General features: G+C 46.9%; 1 protein-coding gene across 6 annotated transcripts; it reads right to left on the reverse strand.

Annotated features, from left to right (window-relative positions):
* Positions 1 to 2,655: 2,655 nt before the first annotated feature.
* Tmem128 (transmembrane protein 128) lies at positions 2,656 to 9,499 on the reverse strand. 6 transcript variants are annotated; one of them, XM_003464352.5, is made up of 5 exons: positions 9,352 to 9,499; positions 7,736 to 7,877; positions 6,378 to 6,536; positions 4,376 to 4,481; positions 2,656 to 3,221 (listed from the first exon to the last, which is right to left on the reverse strand). In XM_003464352.5, exons 1-4 carry the CDS (start codon positions 9,446 to 9,448, stop codon positions 4,382 to 4,384), a joined length of 498 nt encoding a protein of 165 aa, XP_003464400.1. In that variant the 5' UTR covers positions 9,449 to 9,499; the 3' UTR covers positions 2,656 to 3,221; positions 4,376 to 4,381. The 6 variants fall into 6 exon arrangements, with proteins under 6 accessions (XP_003464400.1, XP_013002011.1, XP_063086234.1 ...); XM_013146557.3 differs by having other exon boundaries at positions 2,656 to 3,391; XM_063230164.1 differs by having other exon boundaries at positions 2,656 to 4,211.
* Between the last annotated feature and the right edge of the window lie 3,618 nt (positions 9,500 to 13,117).

The following is a 13,117-nucleotide window of genomic DNA, read 5'->3' on the forward strand; positions in this document are numbered from 1 at the left end:
AAGGCTGAGGGCGTACAAAGCTCAGGAGGTCCCTCCTGACCCCTTTACCACACACGCTGGGACACGGTGTGCGCTCCATCACATCCATGTCACAATGCAACTTTCTTTAAAGGACAGGAACACAGTGGAAGATACGAGCATGGAGAACTCTTTGGCAAAGTTTTGCTGCCCCCAAAGAAAGAGGTAACTACTGGGGGAGCATAAGGAAACCTCATTTTATGTTCACTTGGAGATGGGGCTGTTATAAGAAATTTCTGTGCCAATAGGAACCGTCTATCTCAAGGCACAATGATAAACTCAAAGTGAGGTACAGAGGTCAGCAAAGCTGCAGCAGTACTTAGAACAAAATGCCCACATTGCTTTAGAAGTAAATCACCCGCTGCACATCGCCAGTCTGCTGGGATGGGGAAAGGTTATTCCTCCAGCGCAGAACTGCACCGGGAGGCCTTGTGGGCCCTTTATGAACAAGGTACTCGTCTGCTCAACTCATCCTCCAACTCCCCATCTGCCCTGACCGAGAACCTCAGTGCTGCTTCTTTAAAATTAATTCTCAGTGCACATGAAATAATCCTGTGTCATGGTTTATGTCTGTGGCCCCCAGGCCTCAGGAGGTCCAATTGTGCATTTGTTATTTGTCTAGTGCTTGTCTGTGCTCCACCTGCAAAGGGGTGGAGCCAGGATGTGATGTAATGGCAGGAAGAAAGTGTGTCCTGCTCTTTGCTGGTTCCTGTTTGCTGTTTGCAGCCATGAACTGTGGCCCAGCCATGCCCGCTTGCCTTGGAGCCAATTCAGTGTGGACTGAAACCTCCAAAAACTAAGAAATAAACCTTTCCTTTCCCAACTTTGGGCTTCAGGTATTTTGTCTCAGCGATGAGTAAAAAGTAACCAAGACATTCTTATTGCCATTTCAGCCTTTTTTAAAATTCTGCATTTTCAATGCCAGAAGCTAGAAAACACTTTCTCACCCAAGGCCGACTCACCTGAGTCCAAAGTCCATGAAAATGAGTTTTTAAAAAGTGAAGCGCATTATCCTAACAGCAGCCCCTGAAGAGGACATCCAGTACCTCCTGTTACCCAACCCTGCGGCCTCTCCCAAACTACCCCACTGCCGTTCTTTTCATTATGGTCCCTGGCATTCCTTTCCAATGTTACTCTTTGAATCCAGAGTTCACTTTTTTTGCTGTACAAAAACAATACAACCAGGAAGTTTAAGTCCAGAGTCAAACTCGCAAGAAAAATCACACCCTTCCCACCAGGGTCCCAGATGCAGACTTAGGACAATTTCAGTCTGGTTTCTATCTTAGAAAACTAAATTTGGAAGGCTGGAGATTTAGCTCAATGGCAAAAGCGCCTGCCTGGCTAGTGCAAGGTCCTGAGTTCAATTCCTAGTACAAACACAGAAAAAAATCTACAGTTGAAAACCAGGTTAGATTCAGTCACCTTTATGTTCCTGCCAATCCCAATGCCCTGGCTTCTGCAGAGGTCTCTCCCCACCCTGCCTGGAGAGGAGGGTTCTTCACACAGGCTACACACTGGACTCACCTGGGGATGTGTCCAACTAGGGCAGCCACACCTACCAACTGGATCAGACCCTGCACTCAAGCCGCCCGTGTGCAAGAGGTGTAACCCAGGTTCCAAACTCAGTCTTGACGCTGACTGCTGCAGTCAGAGCACAGCTGCCCTCACCCATGCCAGATTCTGATGCAAGGATTTCCAGCTGTTAACCCACTGTGCATTTCTCTTCCAAGGGGCCGCTCCTTCACTGGCTTGCAGAAGAGTTGACACGTTTCATTTCTTCACTACTTAGAAGCAAAAGGCTCATAAATAATAGGCACAGGAGTCATTTAACATGAGCAGGGACCAAGTTGCTGAAACAAATTTATTAAAATGTCTCCTTTAAGTAACAGGATAATCTCCACACCACCCTCATCGGCCACCATATTGGCCCTTGGCAGATTAAGCCAAAAAACCCAGCCCTAGGTTTCCAGCCAAAAATATTCAGGAAAACAAAATGATTGATGATGTGTGGGCACAGGCACCGGGGCACTGTTGTCAAGCCCCACCAGCTCCCCTCAGCAGGTCTGGACCAGCTACTCGTTTTCACGGCCTCAGCAGGAGCCCCTCGGGTCCTCACACTGCTGCCTGACCCTGCTCCCCATTTTAGATGATGCTCTCTGCATCCCATCACACCTCTGTGCACCCACGCTGGGTCACATTTGTTTGCCGATGACACCCGACTTGTCTCTAGGCAGACAACTGTCCCTGATCCCAGATTCCAGCTTCTCCTCCAATTGTTACCACGCTTTACATGTATCACCAGCCCCACAGACAGGTACTATTTCCAGTCTGCACTTGGAAAACATGAGTCACCACCGAAGGCCTGCAGCTGTCATCGGCAGGGACTGGTCGCCCCCCACACAAGTGCCGATAGGTCAGCCCCCACGGGAACAGAGCCACCGCGTGCATCCTGCTTCACCACGCCGCCCACGGCAGGGCACACTCGGGCAGCCACACCTGGGGGCACAGACACCATGGTCACGAGGTCCTTCGAGAGCAGGTAACCTCTGAAGAGGAGCCCTCATTACTTAGTTAACTCGAGGTGTTAATAGCTAAAGTCACAAGCTACTCCAAAGTTTTATTAATAAAATGCACAAGAAAGTTATAAAAATATTTTATTTAAATGTTACAGAAAAATACATACGATAATTAAAAATGCTAAAAATCCATTCATTTCCACGATGGTAAAATCAAAAGTGATGAGAAAATATACAGTTTTCCATTTGGTCCCGCCACCTAACAAAACTACTATAAAATGACACACAGGAATGACCAAAGTGGTACCAAAGGCACACGACACAGTTCCTCTGCACACACACAGCCATTTTAGACAAAAAATTGCTACCCCTTAAGAGAAAAAGCAGCACTTACTCAAAATTTTAAAGAGCATGTTATACAACAATAATGGAACTACTTCTCCCAAAATTCAGATTAACATCTCAAAATAGTTATTTCTATACAGCACAGACTTCTGAAAAGCTGAATAATCACTTGGGCAAAAGAAATACATTTTATTGTAATTTCAACAACAGATCTTCACCGTTTTCCCAGGGATCCCAGGTGTCACTTCCCAGACACGAGACCACACTGCAGCTTTCCTGTCCACAATGCTGTCGGCAGGCTGCACGTCCCGTCACTCCTTTTAAACATCCACATCCTTTGATCTGAAAGGAAACCAGCACCTACGTCCCACACCAGATGCCCTGTGTTCTGCTCATGAACTGCAAAGGCACAGCTCGATCCAAGGCCCCGACAGCACGACCTTCCCCATCGCCTGGCATGATGCTCAGGGCTCCCCAGGGCTCACAGAAGTCACCACGGCCCCAGGAGACTCCTGGTGGTCAGAGAAGCAGAGCACAGGACTCAGGCAGAAAGAGGGGATGTGCTAGGCCCTGAGCTGCCTGAGCAGTGCCGTGAACAGGGACAGGGCCACTGCAGGACGTCCTAAAGTTCTCTCCACGCGGTGCGATGTCTGGAGGACACTGCCTACACGACTACTGTCACACATTGCTGGCAACCATTCTCAGACAGGCAGCAAAAGGCCCTTCTGCCCCACGGAAACACAAGCGTGGCCAATGGCAAGGGTACCCTCCTTGGGACACAGGACAGCTGCAAAGCCTTCCTCTCCCTGGGCCTCATTTCCCTGTCAGTAAACTGTTGTAGATGCTGACTTCCTCTGGGGGGGGTCCCAGCTTCCTCAGGGAATGCCAAGTGGGACAGGAGTGGCATGAAGGGACGGTTTTTATTTGTCCTTTTACCAGATGCTGGGTGGTGGGAGCAGTCTTGAAACTGCCCGTTTCTCTGATAAATGGCTCGGAAGCCAACCGTATTCTGTAAGGCAGCAGGCCCAGGGAGCTCTGAGGACACAGACTCTCTAAGCAACACAGGAAAGAAAGGTCGGGCTGTATCATCTCTTAAGTTTTTCTGAAGCAGCCAGCACAGATGGAACTGCGGAGAGTTCACCCCCACTTAGGTCAAACTGCCCACGGTTCCCAAGTTCCATGCCTCAAGAATTCTCTGGCCAATCGTCCTTGTAAGCTGACTGAAGCGGGTTTCCAGACAAACAGCCTCGCGTGTGGACTCAGCCACAGTGGAGGTATGCTTGATGCCTCCAGGAGGGCTCTGAAGAGCCGCCCCCAGGAGAGGGCTGGATCCTATGACAGGAGAGAGGTCTCGGTCCCTGGGCCCGGGGTCAGAGCGGGAACAGCTCTGTGCAAATGCTCCTGGACACGACTCAGAAGCAGTGTGACAGCTGCATCCCTCAAATGTCCCAAAGACCTCTCCCGACAAGGTCGCCCCTCCAGATGTCTTACCTTACCTCAGCTCACCCGAGGAGCGAGATGAACATCACAACCCCCATGAACTGGGTAAACAGCAACAGCGGGGTGAAGAACGACCACACGTTCCACAAGGCCACGTTGAAACTGCAAGGACCAAACATGGGTGTAAGAACTGACAACTCTGCTTTAATGTCCGCAAACACATTTCACAGCGTGAGGGGTTCATCCCCCAGCAGCTTTCTGTGTACCCCGTAATTCCGCAGCCATGCGACTCAGGCAGCGTTAGGAAGAAAATGCTACATGTGCTCCAGGACCCAAACAGTTTCCTGGACAGCAGCGGGCCTGGCTCAGTAGAGAGCCAAGTCGCTTAAAGCAGCATCTGTGGCGCCCTGTGAATTCGAATGGTCACGGCGGGCTTTTATGCCTCATGCACCAGCAAATAAAAAGAGAAGGAAAACAGTCTGTGTTTACAAGGTGCTACTAATTTTCCACTGAGAAAAACACTATTTCTTGTCACCAAATGAAAAATAAGACACTGAGTACAAGTGATTTTTAATGATGGAATTTAACAGAAGTTAACTAAGAAAACTATTAACAGTTAAGTAAGTTTTTCAGACAGTTATTGGTTTTAATGCATACTATTCTGATAAGCATGAATTTTAAATAATCATAATCCCACTGATGTAAAAACTGTTCTAACAATTTCTTGGGGAGATCTCAGCTAGGAGATAAAAGTAAAATCACACTGGTGCCCACATCACAGTGACAAACAGCCTTAAATTCAAACTGAAGTGAAATCACAGAAAGCATATTTAAACTGAATATGTATAAAAATGGATGGATTTTGCAAAACCAAAATTCAACTCATACAAAGAAAGAAAAATACTAAACAGCTACACACAATACATGACTGGCAGGATCATGGGATGAGTTTCTGTCTTCACGTACCTTACAGAGTTTTCTTCAGTGAGCAAGTATTACTTTTTTTAGGTATTATTTTTCTAAGCTGAAAAATCCCTTCCTTCTTTTACTGAGGACTTGAACTTATTAAGTATAAGCATATTCACTGCAGCATGGTGTGAGGATAAAAATAACTGCCAGGGACAACAGGACTGGGGCTAAGGAAACCCCGGTACCGGATGCCGTGGTTTTCACACATAACAGCTGCGTGTCCTCCCAGGTACTTAGCTCCTGTCTAGGACAACCCTGAACACCCGGCACCACGCAAGTGCTAGGTGAAGTTGCCACACTGCCCAGGGGACAGGGACAGGAGGAGAAGCCTTCCACACTCAGGACAGATGCAGCTCCTCTTCCCCGGCCAGCCGGCTCATGAACCCACAGTTGCGGACCCAAGGGCCCCAGGGCTGACTGCACTACCGCTCTGGAAACTAGCCGTAAGTCTGCAGACCCCTAGGACCTGAGAACCTCAGCCCCTGGTGCCATGTGCGCACATGTACACACGCACACGTGACAGACCCATAAGCACATGTGCCGCAAGACACAGGTACAGGCATGTTCTTAACAGCATCCTTCATAACAGGAAAGAACTGGAAACAACCTATACCATTGACAGTGACACAGGCCAGCTGGAACTCAGCTAGACTGAACACCAAACAATAACAAAATAAATGGCACTGGGAAGCAACAACAACTGCACTGTCACACATTCAGAGTCAAATGTGAAATAAAGACACCACATACGCCCATTTCTGTAAGGTTCACAAAAACACATACAGTGGGCTGGGTGTTGTAGCGCGTGAGTGTGATCCTGGCACCCTGGGAGGCTAAGGCAGGAGGATCTCAAATTTGAGGCCAGTTTGGGTGACTTAGCAAGACTCTGCCTTAAAATAAGAAAGGGGAGGAGGGCTGAACTTGGGGCCTTCACACAGAGCTGCATCCCTAGTAGTCAAGAAAACACAGAGAACAGACGAAGCACAAATAAAGCGCCTAAGGGACCCCAAGGTGAGCAGTATTTACCAGAGGCAGGAAGCACAGCCCGCGAGGGGCTCGAGGCTAGTCCTCATTTCCAAGGTAACTTACCAAATTCCCGCTGCGATGAACGTGGCAGTGGTGATGGGCACCAGCGTCGGATACTGGACGTCATAGTCCGCAACACCACAGTACCACTCCAGGTAGACAATGCAGTAACAAGCGACAGACAAACTGACAAGCAGCAGGGCAGCGCCCAGGAGGAACCAACTGCGGAGAAAAACGGCACGGGTTTCACCGCCAGTCCGAAGGGTCACCTGTCTAAGAGGGGTTACCTGGAGAAGGGGTGTGAAGGGACCCGCAATTGCACAACCTCGGCTCTGGGAAAGTCTCACCCTGAGAAAACAGGAGACATGTAACTCAGGTCGGATTAAAGAGAGGGGTTGATAACCCCATGCCTCGGGCTGCTCTCACCAGCCAGTCAGCCCAGAAAGAACCTTGTTTTGAGCGCTACTTCCTGGCTGACCCTGCAGTCTGGCGTGTGAGAGGGATAAAGACAGGGAGAGAGGACCACAAACTCCTCCACTGTCCGCAGCTGCGTGGATTACTGAGAGTCAGTCAGGGAGACAGGCTGACTTCAGATTCTCGCTCATGAAACACTTAAAAAAACCCAAACATGGTGGTGCAGGCCTGCAATCCCAGCACTCAAGAGGCTGAGGCAGCAGAATCATTGCAAGTTCAAGACCAGCCTGAGCTATAAAGTGAGCTCAAAGCCAGCCTGAACTGCATAGCAAGAGGCTGTCTCAAAAAAAAAAAAAAAAGAAAAAAAAAACTTAAGGAGGAGCCTCCTGCAATAGTTGGGGTCCAATGGGTACTCCACCCCAAGATTCAGGTGCTGGAATCTTGGCCCCTAGCATAAGAGCACTGAAGCGATGGATCTTCATGAGGAGGGGTTTGGGAGATGACGGGTCCCTAAAATTCACTACTTTCTACATCCCACAGATTTGGGCTGAAAAGGAATCCTGAAGGAATCCTCCATTCTCATCCACCCTGCTGTGCCTGCCCAGAGCACACATCCTCTTATTTGTCCTGGTTTTTTTTTTCCGTTTTTCTGAGGCACAACTGACAAATTGCAAGTGTACATACTCAAGGTGCACATGGTCTGATGCACAGAAAACGATGACTATAATCAAGTGGATCAGCTCATATTACTTCAAATTTACCATTGTGTGTGATAAAAACACTTGTAATCTACCACCCAAGCAGATGCCAATTACACAACACTGTAACTTAGTTGTCTCAGACCACAAAGCTGTACCCTTGACCCATACCTGTTTTTATCACTAGCATCTCCTCCATGGTTCTAGTTGAAACTAGTTTACTAAAAGTCTTTAAGAATTCAAGTGACAAAATATAATACAAAAATATAAGACAAGGATGTTTAATTATGAAGCAATAAGTTTTCTTACCTACTGGTGTGAAAGTTATCTTTAACAGTTTTAAAGAAATCAACATAATAGGTCACAATGATGGATGCTAAAATCCAGAATCCAGAATGGATATTAAGTCTTGGAAGAGGTTTTTCCTTTTTCTCAACAGTTGTGGAGCTTTCTGTAAATAAAGATTTCAACTTACTAAGTTGCTGTAGTTTTACAAGAAAAATTATACCTACTTTAAGCCAATCATTGTCTAGTGCTTTCTAATAACCAGAATCTCTCCCATTCTAGTACCAAATCCTTCTATAAATCAAGATAGATTTACATTTACATAATTAATTGGAGCCACCATAAAATAGGCTCAGTATAGTCAACTTATTTCCTCTGTGAATTCTGAAATACAATTTACACTTTTATAACCTTTTAGATACAATGGTGCCATCTATAAATATAGGAATTTTATTATTATGTTTCACATTTCCTCTGGGATAGTAATTAGTCCTGATTAAAAAAAAATACCAAATGAAATATGAGAGCATGAAATGGACATGTGACTTTCTAAAAACACTTTACAACAAAGGACTTGATTTTAAACAAATACCATTCTGAGGCCCACTCACACATGGAAAGGGAAAACCACTGTACCAAAGCACCGCAGTGTCAGATTTCTCCCACTTGAGACATGAACTGAAAGGTGATTCTGAGATACTTTCTAAATTCATTTAACAACCATTGGAACTATATGTGGGTGCTGGACCTTTAGATGACATCAGATTCCCTGGGGTGTTTGTTCATAACATAGACTAGGAAATATCCTTGAAACTTAAAAATTACTATGCCAGGATACCATACTTGTACTTATTCTGGAAAGTTAATATATAGACATGGTTTTACAACATACAGGATAAAAGGATCTGAAGTGAATTCTCCCACCCTTATCCCCAGTTCCCACACCCAGAAGCAGTCATCACTATCATCTTTACTGAATTCTTCTATACCCTAGGAATTCACGGATGAACACACAAGTTACATTTTCTGCTCAAATGGTGGCACACAATTTGCTCTGAAGTAATCTACGCTGGTACAGAAAAATCTGTCCGTATGTAAAATACACTAAAGTCAGAGGTGATGCTGCATGCCTGTACTGTAATCCCAGCACTCTGGGTCTCTGAGGCAAGAAGATCACAAGTCTGGTAACACAGCAACTCAGAAAGACAGTCTAAAAATTTGAAAATTAAAAAAGGTCTTGCGTCCAATTTTCCATACCAAAACCAAAAAGAAAGAAAAGAAGCACTGTGCACACGCATCTTCGTGTAACGGTTCAAACATATTTCTTTGGCTAATTCTTAAGGTTTAGAACCTATGGATAGTTTTACTGGATATTTCCAAAAATTTATTAAACCTACTGTTCAGGGAATTCTAAAGTGCAGAGGATACGGAGATGTGCAGGGCTACATGATCTCTAAGGCTCTTTCATGACACCAAGTACCTGATGTGCAAAATGATTTGGGATGTTTTGAAAAATGGAACCTCTGCTTCCCCCAAACTGGGTCGGGGCTGTGAGTGGCCCCTGGGGCGGGCGGTTTTTGTGCGCCTCGTATCCGAGAAGCTCCAGGAAACCCTGAACAAGTTCGGGGAGAGCGCCTCACCCCGCCCGGTGTCGCCCTCGCGGTCTAGCCGGGTCTCGACGTCAGTGGGCAACTGGTAACGCCGGCGGAGCTGCTCCCGAGCCCAGGGAGCGTCCATCTTGGCACCACTCTAAGCGCGACGGAAGTGACGTCACGTAGAAACTAACACTTCCGGTGTCTGCCCGGGGGCGTTAAAAGTGTAGACTGTATTATCTTTGTGGTTTTTGTAAATGAGACGCTAGAATTAATGTTTTACAGTCTGCCCTCAAGTTCCCATAAAGGTGATTTAAATTTTAAAATAGTATTGATCTTTTCTGGTCTCTAAAATACCGGTTTGCTAAATTTATTCTGTTCTACAGAAGCCCTGAAGGACCAAGATTACCTTGCTGCTGAATTCGTGCAGGGCATGGATAGGGATGTACAGCCCAGCGTGCGGAGCTGCTTCTTGCCGTCAGAATCAAAATATAAAACGGTATCCGCCGCACAGCCCTAGAGTGTCAACCCACAGTCCTCCTCCCTCCCCTGCTCTCCTGGAGTCACCTTGTTAGACTTGAAAGGGTTGAGAGATTCCTGGGAGGAGGAAATGACCGCCGAAACAGTCGAGGGACCGCCTAGGAAGGCAGGATGCAGACCCTCTCGCTCGGTACCCGGACCTCCAAAGAAAAACTGTTCTTTAGACGTAGTGTTCCAAACCGGGCGTAGTGGCACACGCCTATCATCCCAGCACTCAGGAGGCAGAGGCAAGAGGATCCTTGCAAATTGGAGACCAGCCTGGGCTCCAAAGTGAGCTCAAGACCAGCCTGAACTGCATAGGGAGAGCCTGTCTAAAAAGACAAAAAAAGAAAGAAAAAAGTCCACGCACCACCCTAAGATTAGAGTGTGCACTTGTGATAGGCAAACTTTACTTCATTATAATACTACAATCTCCGCCAAGAGAAAAGGTAACATAGGAATCAAGGCATGCCCTCGAGGTGCAACTGTGCAGGGTCACCCTAGCCCCAAGATGTGTAGCCTCCTGCCCTTCTCCTGAACATGTGTTCCCTGACCTAACCAAGGTAGCTTGTCTTAGCTCCCGGGAGTCGCAACTTCAGTATGAATTCCTCGTAGTTTCCTTCTTTGCTGCCAATATATTTTGATCTGTGTAACAGTTATTCTTGATTTCCTAATCCTTCCCGCCAAGAGGTGATGACCGACCACTTAGCTGAACATTGGCAGGAAAGGAACCATTCTGTCCCGTTTCCCCTTCTGCCCCGTGGTAATTAGATATGCCTCTACATTCTCTGGAATGGTTTAAGAGCACCCATAGTGTTCCCATGGGCCCCCATCTCCCTCCTGCGACATCACCCCACCTGGCATCTTGGGACAGACTCGCTTTGCCAGCAAACTACCCTCTCCCGTGACTCAGCACCTATAAACTGTCTTTCTCTAGTTCACACCTTTTTCTTCATCAATAACCCCTTTTAGTGTTCTCCCACTCTTTTCCTACTGAGTCATATGCTGAGAAATTTTGTACTGAGCCATTCAGGCATTTACTGTGCATGTGCTATTTGCTGGGAACTGTCAGGTATCATGCCAGGCCGTTGACACTGGCCTTGCTCTTAAGGGGCTCCTGGTCCCAAGATGACCATGAAGATGCACTACAAGATAATGTGTTACAGTGTTTATACATAAAGAGAAGCACTTTGTTAATTCAACCAACCATCATTTTATGAGCAGCTAAATTTCCTTTCCATGCAAGGAAAGAATCTAGTGGTAGCAATGGCTGCAATCCAGTGCCACAGAGAAATAGTACATGTGGGGGATGGGAGTCCTGAATAAAGGGCAGTGTATTCTACTGGGATTTGTGACATAGCAAGAAAAGTGCTTTGGGACAGGTTAAATACAGGGTTCCACGGGCCAGAAAGCACAGGAAGTAAAATGTGGATTACTCAGCAGGGATGCCTTAATAGCTACATGTTGTGGGTATTTGTAAAAGGGGCGTAATAAAAATATTTAATGAAAGAGTCAAGTTACCACTGACTTGTTTCTGTTATTCTTTAGCTTTTCTATACTCTTTGAGGAAAGGACTTAAAGCAGGGTGGATCATATGTCCTTAAACAATACCTCCTTTTGCCGGTTCTTTGCTCTTTGTTTTCTATCCAGACTCCTAAGGAACTAAGAGTCATCTCTTCTTTACCCTCCCTTCTTTCTCTTGTACAAGGTTAGAAGTTTTGTTAATGGGAAGAAATTCGTCCCATTAAATACAGCCTTCTGTTGATTGTCTCCTGGAAGAAAGGTCAGCTCTGGGTCTCCCTTGTAACCAAATAGTCCCAAAAGCATCACGGAGATTCCAGGGTTTCCATACGTGGTAGTTGCAGGCCAGCTCAGGTTTCTGACTTGGTGGTTTCAGGCTCTTTGTGTTTGCACCTGAAATCCTCCCAGTTTTTTCCCTGATATTTTAAATGGCACAGCTTGCACGCTATATCAATGATACTTAAAAGCGTGTTGGAAAAAATCCAGTATTTAATGACCACAACTTCTTTGCTGGGGTCTACTGAATAAATCCTTTGGTGTGGGCACTGCGGCACCTTAATTATGGTTAGGTGGTGTCAGATTGCTACCAGCGAAGAAATGTTCATTTTCAACATGGATTACAACGTGAGGAAAACAATGAACTTGACCATGATCTTTGCTGGCCTCTCCCCACAACAACAGTAACCAATCCAAGACATTTATACACTGTGGAATCTTGTCTCCATCACTGTGGGTTCTGGGCATGCAATTGCATCCTCCTAAGTATCAGTTTCATCACCCATGAAATAGCAGGTAGCAGAATAAAGACAGATGTGCAGGGACTGCTTAGCATGGTGCCTGGCATAGGTTGTGTGTTTGGGTAGATGTAGAACCATCACTGCAGCTTCGGCTGCTGTCTTGGGTCTTCAACACCTGACATCTGCTCCCCACCGCCCCGCAGGGCCTTGTTAAGTTGTTAAATTGCCTAGGCTGGGCTCAGATTTGTAATCCTTCTGCTTCAGCTCCCCAGAGCACTGGAATTACAGGCCTGGGCCACCACACCCAGCTTTCTGCTTACTTTTTAATCAGTATTTCCTTGACTCTGGCTTCCAGCTACCCTGCTCACATTGCTTTTCCAGCAAGTAGCAAGTTTTATTGTCTTCCTCCTTGTGCCTGTGATCTGGGAGCAAACATGTTTCAGCTGCCCAGCGCCTTGAAAACACTGGGCACATAGCGAGACCAGCATTGACGGCTTTTCCTTTGGCCCCCAGTCACAGCTGCCTGCTCTTCACTGTGGATATGCCAGCATCCTCTCCTGTGAGAAGCTACTTTTTCTCCTTTCTGCTCACGTTGCAGACAGCACAAGCCACACCAGACCTCTCAGTCCCCAGAGAAGGGAAGACTAGTTATTGTACTGCTGTGCTGATCTGGGAAGACAATGTGGGCCTGGGGCTACCGTTCTGGAAAAACAAGGGGAAGCCCAGTGGGGAAGGGGGCTTTGGGGGCAAGCTGAGGTCTTGACAGCTCACTCCGACTCCTGAACCCCACAGAGTCCTGGTTACTCCGGCGGGAGCATGAGTCCTGGAGCCTGCTGCCCGGCTGGTCATTGTCATCTGTTTCCGTCTCTAAGCCTCTGACCAGCTCTCTCGCCTGCAGTGTGGAGTTCACAGTAGCACCTGCTTTCTGAGGTTGGGTACCTGGGTAAAAGCATTAGGACCTGGAAAGTGCTTAAGGCACTGCCTGGCCTCTGGGCAGCTCTCAGTAAATCTTAATTTACAGATGTCCTTCTCCCCAC

The sequence above is a fragment of the Cavia porcellus genome, unplaced genomic scaffold (assembly GCF_034190915.1).
Source record: "Cavia porcellus strain 051 isolate PalLab524CR breed Dunkin Hartley unplaced genomic scaffold, mCavPor4.1 scaffold_18, whole genome shotgun sequence".
Classification (NCBI taxonomy): Eukaryota; Metazoa; Chordata; class Mammalia; order Rodentia; family Caviidae; genus Cavia; species Cavia porcellus.